At 38.0% G+C, this 8814-nt stretch overlaps 1 protein-coding gene across 4 annotated transcripts in view; it reads right to left on the bottom strand.

Annotated features, from left to right (window-relative positions):
• Window positions 1–778: 778 nt before the first annotated feature.
• il15l (interleukin 15, like) overlaps window positions 779–8814 on the bottom strand; it is a 9441-nt gene continuing 1405 nt past the window's right edge. The window contains exons 2-5 of one of the 4 annotated variants that reach the window (XM_035680743.1): window positions 6925–7903; window positions 4396–4440; window positions 3654–3788; window positions 779–972 (exon numbers count right to left, since the gene is read on the bottom strand). In XM_035680743.1, the coding sequence (XP_035536636.1) occupies window positions 847–972; window positions 3654–3788; window positions 4396–4440; window positions 6925–7068 (450 nt within the window). In that variant the 5' untranslated portion in view covers window positions 7069–7903 and the 3' untranslated portion in view covers window positions 779–846. Of the gene's footprint in view, window positions 973–3653; window positions 3789–4395; window positions 4444–6924; window positions 7904–8814 lie in introns of all 4 variants that reach the window. The other 3 variants (XM_035680741.1, XM_035680744.1, XM_035680742.1) reach the window with 3 other exon arrangements.

The following is an 8814-nucleotide window of genomic DNA, read 5'->3' as shown; positions in this document are numbered from 1 at the left end:
GAAATAATTTATGTTGTTCTGGAATCTTTTAGCCTCTTAGAACCTGTGCGGTTTACAAGATATGGAATGAATTTGCAGCAATTTTTTTTGGCATGAGTGTATTTGTGTCCTGGAAATTCATTGGAAAATGATGTTTGGTAATAACAACCTGGATTAGGGATTTGGGGAACAAAACTTGGACCAAACTCCAGTTTTCATGAAGTGATTTGGATGCTTCTGAAGAAACTGAGTTCACCAAAATCTACAATACACTGTTTAAACCTTTTTTTTTTTTTTTAACATATTTAGTTTCAAGGGGGAGATAAAGAGATAAAGAGGGTGGGCTTGATGGACTATTGACTTGAGGATTTACTGGTTGTTCAACACACTTAAAAAGTTGTTATTACATCCAGACTCTGTCCACCCTGTCCAAATCTGGATTTGGATGCCAAGGGATCTTTTATGTGTTCACACAGATACCACCTCCATCCTTTTCTCTCTCTTCACCCATCGAAAACCAGAAAATATGACTAAAACACACCTTTTTTTGCATTTTACTTATCAATCATACCACAACCTCTACCACAGACTACGTAACTACAAATAGCTGTAGTCTCCGTGGAGCCAGCTTCAAGTGGCTGATAGAGGAACTGCAGTTTTTGTTACTTCCATGTTGACTTCGAGCACGAACAAGCCTCCACCAAAATGCAGATGCTTTGTTTCCCTTTGTTTTCAAAGTGAAACTCCTCCGTTTCCACCTCTCCAGTTGTGAATTAAATACCACTGAGATCCTCAGACATCAAGCATTATGCACTTTATTTATACTCTGGTAATATGAAAAGTCCATGATAAAAACAAAATCTAGTCTCATCTAGTCTCTTGTGTGCAGTGCAAAGTGTTCATCAAAAGAAGAGTTTCACGAAGTATATTGAGGAAGATTTCTGGTTCTGCCATCTCGAAGAGCTCACAATGGATAGTACACCCTGACTGCGTCTGTGGAGGAGAACAGACACAGACAGATATATTATTAGTCAATGTTTAATCAAGGGTGGCACAAACGAAACCTAGCTCCTAAAGGGAGAAGCTAGTAGTTTCCAGCTTCAAATACATTGGTGTGGTGATAGTCAATGTGAACCAAAACATTTTGAGTTTTATGTTAGAAATATATTTCATGGGTCCCCAGTATTTAGAAACTGCCAGATGCTGACTTGCACATGTTGGCAAATTATCGTAATTAGCAATTAATAAGCATAATCACCTATGTGGACATTATTTCAGCAACTGCTTTTTAGACAATATAGGACATTTTTTTAGGGGGATTCTGAAAGTACCAAATTACTGTTTAAACAGGACATTGGCATATTTTAACTCCCAGTGGGCTGATTTTGATTCATCTTTGACTCAATTTTGAGGTTATTTATATCCATCATACACTGGACCTTGCAATCAAGAAAAGTCTGTGTCATTACTGTACACTCTCTGCTTTTTAATGAAGTTAAGCATGTTGTCGCAAAAACTAAATTCAACCTAAAGAATTGCATATTCATTATAAATACTTACAAAAAATGTATTTTCATGCTACGATTCTCGCACATATAAACACACAGTTACACACTGAGTCTCTTACCTATGTTTCAGTGATAAAACCTGTAGAATTTCTCTATAAAGCCGGACAATAAACCATACCATCATTTTATACTTCCTAGATATGAACTACTTTGCAAGGAATATCTTTCACAATAATTATTTAATGTACTGTATACAATTCTTAAGGGATTGGCACCTCCACTACATATTGTCTGGTATAGGAGGAGAGCAAGTTGGAAAATATGTGTCTTTGATTACAGTTATCGGCTAAGTTAGCATAGCCCTGATCAACCAAACTCCATTCAGAAAACAAGCATTTTAAAAGTAGCTTGATTGTCGTCCGCAACAAAGTATAAAGTCAGATGTTTTATGAATCGGCATCATGATGGAGTTATTTCAGCATCCTTTTAATTAGTTTATGACAATTAAATTGCAGCAAAAACAGATTTAAGGGGCGTAAATTTGCTTTGCGTTCGGTGTGAACACACCATTACCCCCTGAAGTCAAGCAGCAGACATTAATGTCCAAATACTACTGATCCATGTTTGGGTGAAATAAATATGCAAGAGCATTCTTACATGTCACTGTTTATAAAAGATTTAGGGGCATGGATTAAGTAAGCAAACTCAGGGCCTGCTTACTGCTTCTTCATTCTATAAATAGACCAATTTATTTATTTATTTTTTATTTATTTTTTTTTTTAAACTTTTTGCTGCCAGTCTTGGCCAGGACTCCCTGGGAGAAGAGTTATTGTAACTCAATGGGACTTTTCCTGGTTAAATAAAGGTTAAATAAATAAATAAATAAAAAAGGAAATGTCTCATCTGGTTTTTCTCCCTCTGTTCGTCAAAGTGACAGTGAGAGTTTCACAACAGCAGAAAGGGAGAGTCAGAATCTAAGATTTGACAGTTAAGCTGGTTTGTTGCCTCATGAGCTGAATCCACACCAAACTGTCATCCCCAAGACAAACACATCTGCTGATTGAAACACTGAATAAAGCAGTTCCACCTTGGAAAATCACTGCTTCTCCCAAGAATGTTTGGTGCTGGTCAGGTGGTACTAGGCTGAAAACATTTCAAATGCAGGGGTATATTAATAAAAAGGTTTGAGAACCACTTCACAAAATTGTGAAAAACAATTTCCTAAAGCCAGAGTTCACGTGTTCAGATGTCTTTGGGAAAACCCCAAAAGATGACGAGAAAAGCTGCACCAATGAATGTTTGGCAACTAGAATTAAGAGTTTATTATAGTTCATTTATATGCCCTAAAATACTAATACAATACAAATTGAATTTAATGTCAATAAGAAAAATATAGAATATTTACTCAATTTGATTTATTTTATAAATCACATAGAGCAAACTCAAGCCCATATGCTCAAACGCTCATTATTGGTTAATCAGCAAGTCAACAAATCTTTATCTTTATCCACTTTTTTTCCAGTACACAGCTTCTATTTTCTGTGGTGTCCCCCATGTTTCAATACTTGGTCCCATTCTTTTTTCCTTTAATATGTAGTTGACAAGTTATGAATATTATCTGTTGCATAAGTCAGCGGTCCCCAACCTTTTTCCTTAAGGGAGCCCTTATCTCTCACTGAGTAAACTGACTATATTCAACATCTGATAAACTCTGAACCCAAACAGTGAACACAATAACAAGTCTGAGATTATTCCCTGTGAATTTTGATCAGAAATGAATATTTCAGATATTTTTAGAAACCTTTTATTCAATTCTGTGTCTGTATTATGTTTTTTATTTTATTTCTAACAATCATACAGACTTAATAAGCTTCTGTTTTGATCAACTAAGTGTTTTCTTCTCCCTGATACTTGATGCCATTGTTCTAATACAGCTTGTGTTATCAAAGTACCAGTTACATATACTGATACACGATACTGATATGATAAACTACAGCTAAATGTTAGAGCTTTCTGGTCACCATATTGTTGTTGAGTTTATTGTATTGGATGTCATTAAAAGCCCAAACCTGATTCAAATGTAAACAAACTCTTCCATTGACATATTTCTTATGTGAGAAAATACTGTAATTTAAACAAAATGATTGTGTCTCTCTCCCTCCTTACCTTGTTTAATCGGTCTGCTAGAGTTTTAAGGCTTGTTTTCAGTTTTATAAGATATACGTCTGTGATCTCCCACTCATCAAGGAGGACGTTCATTTCGCCAGCAAAACATTTCATCGTGGCACTGGGGCATTTCTGCTGGAGAGAGACAGGCAGAGAGACACACAGAAAGACAGACAGAGAGACAGACAGAGGTGAGACAACAACCACAGTACACATTGCACAACCAACGGTCATCGAGAAACACTGACAGATTTAATCTTAAGTCTCGTACAAGAACAGTTTCCTGATGAGTTTCTGGTCTCAGTCTCTAGTTTCAGTCTCTTCCATACGCATGATGTTCATTTAGTAACTGATGGTCCCATTTAGAGTTAAAACAGACCATAAAGCAGGGTATGCACAGTATCACCAGACTCAGACTGTTGAAGCGTAAAGAGAAACTTAACATATCCTTTAAGTAAATTCGACATTAAGTTTCTTTCCCTGTGAAAAACGCTGTGAACTTGTTTCGGATGAATAAATGTGGACAGATATAGGATATAGTGATAGGTTGTGATTAAGTTAAACATTTCCATTGTCACGGCTTGATGCTAACAATATTGTGCGTGCTCCTTTGGCTTCCTCTATAGGACCCTGTTTATAATTCCATATGGACTTTTATTCATGTTTTACTGAGGAAGTCGATTAACCATCTGAGGACCTTATGTCAGGATAAAGAGAGTGAACGCTGAGAGGAAGCTCGTACCTTGTAGTGGTCGATGGTGGGCGTGTACAGTCTGCAGTTCAACCCCTTCTGTGGACAAAGACAATGTTAGCAGCTCACAGTGAAACGCACACAAGCTGTACAACAACTGCTCTATTAAAGCAGCTCTGAACCCCCATCAGTGCCCCGTTCTCTGCCTTTCTCTGCTTTGACTTGTTATTAACGGTTGTTATCTGGAAAGAAGTCAAATGTTGGAGGGACATTTCACAGATTCCACTCATAAAGTTTAGTTAAAGGTGGATTCCTTTAAGATGCAGTAACCGTGCTACAGAGCAGTAATGTAGCTAATGTGTGGGTTAGCAAACAGTGAAAGGTGAGCGGAGAGTTCACTGCGTGCAACGAGCTCTAACATGCTGATAGGAAGATATAATAATAATATCTAGAAGCTGTCAAGAGACAAGAGACGAAAAACACTCGGTTAAGGTCCACGCTTCTTAGATGGGTTCCGCGAACCTGGGGCAGGACCCCTCACTAGTGGGTCGCAACTCGTAACACCACGGTTGTCGCTGATAGGGGCTCGTTTGATTTTAGATGCGGTGCGTAGGAGACATAATGGATGGCTTCCTTTCTCGGAAATGATGCTGCTGGCGCGCCGAGTTGGAAAGTAAATCTCGAGCTCGTATCTCGCAATCATTTCACCGAGACACGCCCTTCGTGGTCAGAGGCATCTCGCGGGCGCGTGCATATTTTTTTATCTCTATTGGCTCGTACACCGAAGTTTGACGAGGCTAGATTATTACGACTCGCAAAAGCATATAGAGGCTGCGCCCATTTATTTCTGATGTATTGGTCTTTGGGGGTGAGTACCAGGCTTGTCGTTTGGCACTGCTGGCATAGGATAATTCTATTATTACTTGATTTGTTCAGTCACCAGTTATGCATGTGCACCGGGTGTTGCTGTGTCGTGCAAGTGTTACAATGATTGTGATTCTTTAAATTAGGTTAATGTAGCTAACAATAACACTAGCCCGCCACTGCCCCTGGTAAAATTAAAACAGTAAAGTTTAGATTACACTGTAAAACCAGATTAATTTAACTAAAGAAAGTGTTCAAACTGAAACTTTCAAGTAAAACTAACTAAAAATTAAGTACTAAGTACCTTTAGTAGTGACACTGACTTAACACGTTTTTTAACTCACAAAATTGAGTTTGTGTAACTTGACGTAAACTGTATCAACAATTTTTCTGAATTAAAATAACTGACCTCATTACAGTTTATTATTTATTATTATTTAATATCTAAACTCTGATGATCTGATCACTGTAGAAATAAATTCTTAATTCACGGCAGATAGAGAAAACAAACTGACTCTACAGCTGTTTTTACTCACCCAAACCAACGATGGACTTGGGTATAACACTCCGTCCATTGAGTGTAGAACCAGTGAAAATCAAATAATTCTCAATAGTTTATCGGTTATAGGTCTGGGTTGGTACTCGGGGATGGAGAAGGATTTCAACTGTTGTTTCTTTAATCCGTCTCCATGAAACTGCACTAAATCACTGGAGGATCTCTATAATATTGGACAAACTATGAAAAGCCTTCAACAGCTCTTCATTCATAAATAACAGTGATATCCTTCATATTGTCTCTCTTTACTGTAATGCAACGTTACTGATTCTGATTCTAAAGTCCCTAACAAAAGACAAGATAATATTGATCAGATATTAGCAAGATGTTCACAAAAATACTATTTCATATATACATTTATATAAGTTCAAGACATGAGTCGGAACATGACTACAGATTCCTCAGGTGCAGCTTTACATGCTTTAGAAATTTCATAACCGAAGACCTCTGCTCTACATACTTCTAACAACCCTCCAATGACTCATTGTTGTGTCCTGCAGCTAATTATACAAGTTATCTTCAATAAAGATGATAGGCTGAAAGATGGCTCCACCCAAAATCATGTATTTAATAATGATTGTGGAATAACAGCTGCGTACTTTTAAGATAAGGCTCAGTAACAGTTTATTAATACAATTTTAAAAATATCCTGTGAATTTACATGATTAATCAATTCAATTCATTTCTAAAATGATCTAAAATGAATGACATTAACAGTAAAAAGCATTTATGTGTGTAATTTTATATGGATTAGTTTGTTAATTGACAGATATTTTATGGAAGTTTTCACAACAGAAACGTTGAATAAATGTTATTTTTGCAGTGTATAAGCATTGGTAAACTGTCCAAATACAGTTTTTATCAGTGAAAACAGCAATAATTACTGTAATTTCACAGATAATGACTTATTACAGCTCTATAACTTTTTAAACACTAAAAACTAAGAAAGCTATATCTAAAAATCTGTATTTATAGCTCATTGCATTGGTTTTACAGTGTAAATATCTTTAATTAAACATTAAAAAGACAAAAAATATTAAATCATTGTTGATTGAACATTCTTGTATTTTTACTGTTATTTTTTGTTTTACTGTATTTTTCTGGTGCTGGATTATTACAGTTTTTTTTTTTTTTACAGTGACAGAAGATTAAACTCATACCATTTCGGGGGCTTTGCCGATGAGGTGCTCAATCTTCTGGATGCTGTCACGAGTGCAGAATCGGGCGGCCGCCTGCGGCATCAGAACGATCAGACAGACGAGACACAGACACACACTCACGAGAGCTAGCCTCCCTCTTGGCATCGCACGGGCAGCAAAACCATCATCTGCGTCACATTATATCCTCTGCCCTCCCACTCTGGACTACTACATCTTCAGGGAGGTGAACTGCCTCGAGGTTTTAGGCTCCGTCACAATAAGTCCATGTTAGAAGTTCCTCTGAGCACAGATGTTCCTGTAATCCTGCAAGAAGTCAGTTTGAATCCCAGACCAGCTGGTTTGCGTAGTGCGTCTGCAGCCTCCGGCGACTGCTGAGGTGCCCTTGAGCAAGGCACCAGCTTCTAATGGTTTAGTGATTGCTTGAAAGGGGCTCCAAAAAGGGTGTAAAAGGGGTTGCTCACATCAGAATTTACATCTTGATGTATTTCCTTCAGTAAATCCTTCAGTCAGATGATCCACTGCACCAACAGCTGAAATCTAAAAAAACATCCCCAAACCAAACTACATTAAAGAAACAACAGCTTTATCTCAGTGTTTCCACGAGCACATTTGCTCTTCGGTTCACTTACTGTTAAACTTTAGCTTAAGGAAAACTGGTAAATGTCCAAAGTGTGGAAGAAGGAGGAGAAACAGGACGTTTCCCGCCACTGGCTGCCGATGTGTGCAGGAGCTGTTGCGGTTCAGTTCCATGTGGTTTTACAGCAGGAGTCTGGTGTCAGACTTTGACCAGAGAGCTTCCCTCAGCCTCTCTCTCCCCTTCTGTTACTTTCCCCTCTCTTGCTCTTCTGTTTTCACTTTCTCACTCCTCCCATTCCTCCTCCTCCTCCTCCTCCTCCTCCTCTTATGGCTCGAGGGAAGTGGACTCACTCTGTTTCAGTGTTCCTCCTCAGCCTTTGGATCAGGATCCTCGTTTAAAGCCCTGCAGTAAATGAAAGCCCCATCAATCACTCAGAGGTTAAACTTTTGTTTGTAGATGTGAGTTGAGGAGAAATGGTTGCACGGTGAGTAACACAACTGAGAAACACTCTGATGATTAATAAGTAGCAGAATGGGAGAAACGGTTGTTCCTCCTCTCACCGCATTTGGCATTTAAATACAAATATAAAGCAGACACAATTCAGACCACTTCAAGACCACCCAATACCACGTCCACTTGGGCTCTAAGTTAGCCCAGGTTTCCATTAATGGTTTAATGGACGACGTGGAGGCCAGAACCGCCACTCTCAAGAGCTTACATTATGCTACAAGAGCTAATATTATGCTACAAACCATATAGATAACTTTATGCTATGAGCCAGTTGTTTGCTGTTTATTTTGTTGTTTGTTTTGAAACGAGGCTCAGTTGCCAAATCTTCCATCCTGAAAAAATACAGTCTGTCTGGAGTTCAACTGACCACAGTTTACTCTAAAGCATCTGCAGGGTCACTGCTGGACCGCTGATAAGGTGAATATTTGCAAATTGGACCACATAAGCTTGGGAAAGTCGAGTAAAGAAGCAGTTTATTAACCGCATTGCATCCAAATGACTCACACAAGCCTGTTCTCCCCTTCCACAGTGCAGTAACACAGTTCTGTTCAGGTTTTCATCCTGTAAAGTTCCAACACAAGGACGGATAAATAAAGATAATTAAGGTTAATGAAGGATAACTGTGGAAGAAGAATTTGTAGAAAATCTGATGGAAACTTTTGTATTTCATATTTATTTGTCTTTTTTTAATGTTTAATTAAAGATATTTACACTGTAAAACCAATGCAATGAGCTATAAATACAGGTGAACTCTGCTATAATACAAATAATCACGCTTACATTTACAGCAGAGTGCTGTTGTT

This window comes from Morone saxatilis, unplaced genomic scaffold, assembly GCF_004916995.1.
Source record: "Morone saxatilis isolate NCDOM2014 unplaced genomic scaffold, NCSU_SB_2.0 Contig8, whole genome shotgun sequence".
Classification (NCBI taxonomy): domain Eukaryota; kingdom Metazoa; phylum Chordata; class Actinopteri; family Moronidae; genus Morone; species Morone saxatilis.
Note: the sequence above shows the minus strand (reverse complement) of the source record. Positions and strands in the feature narration are given on the sequence as shown.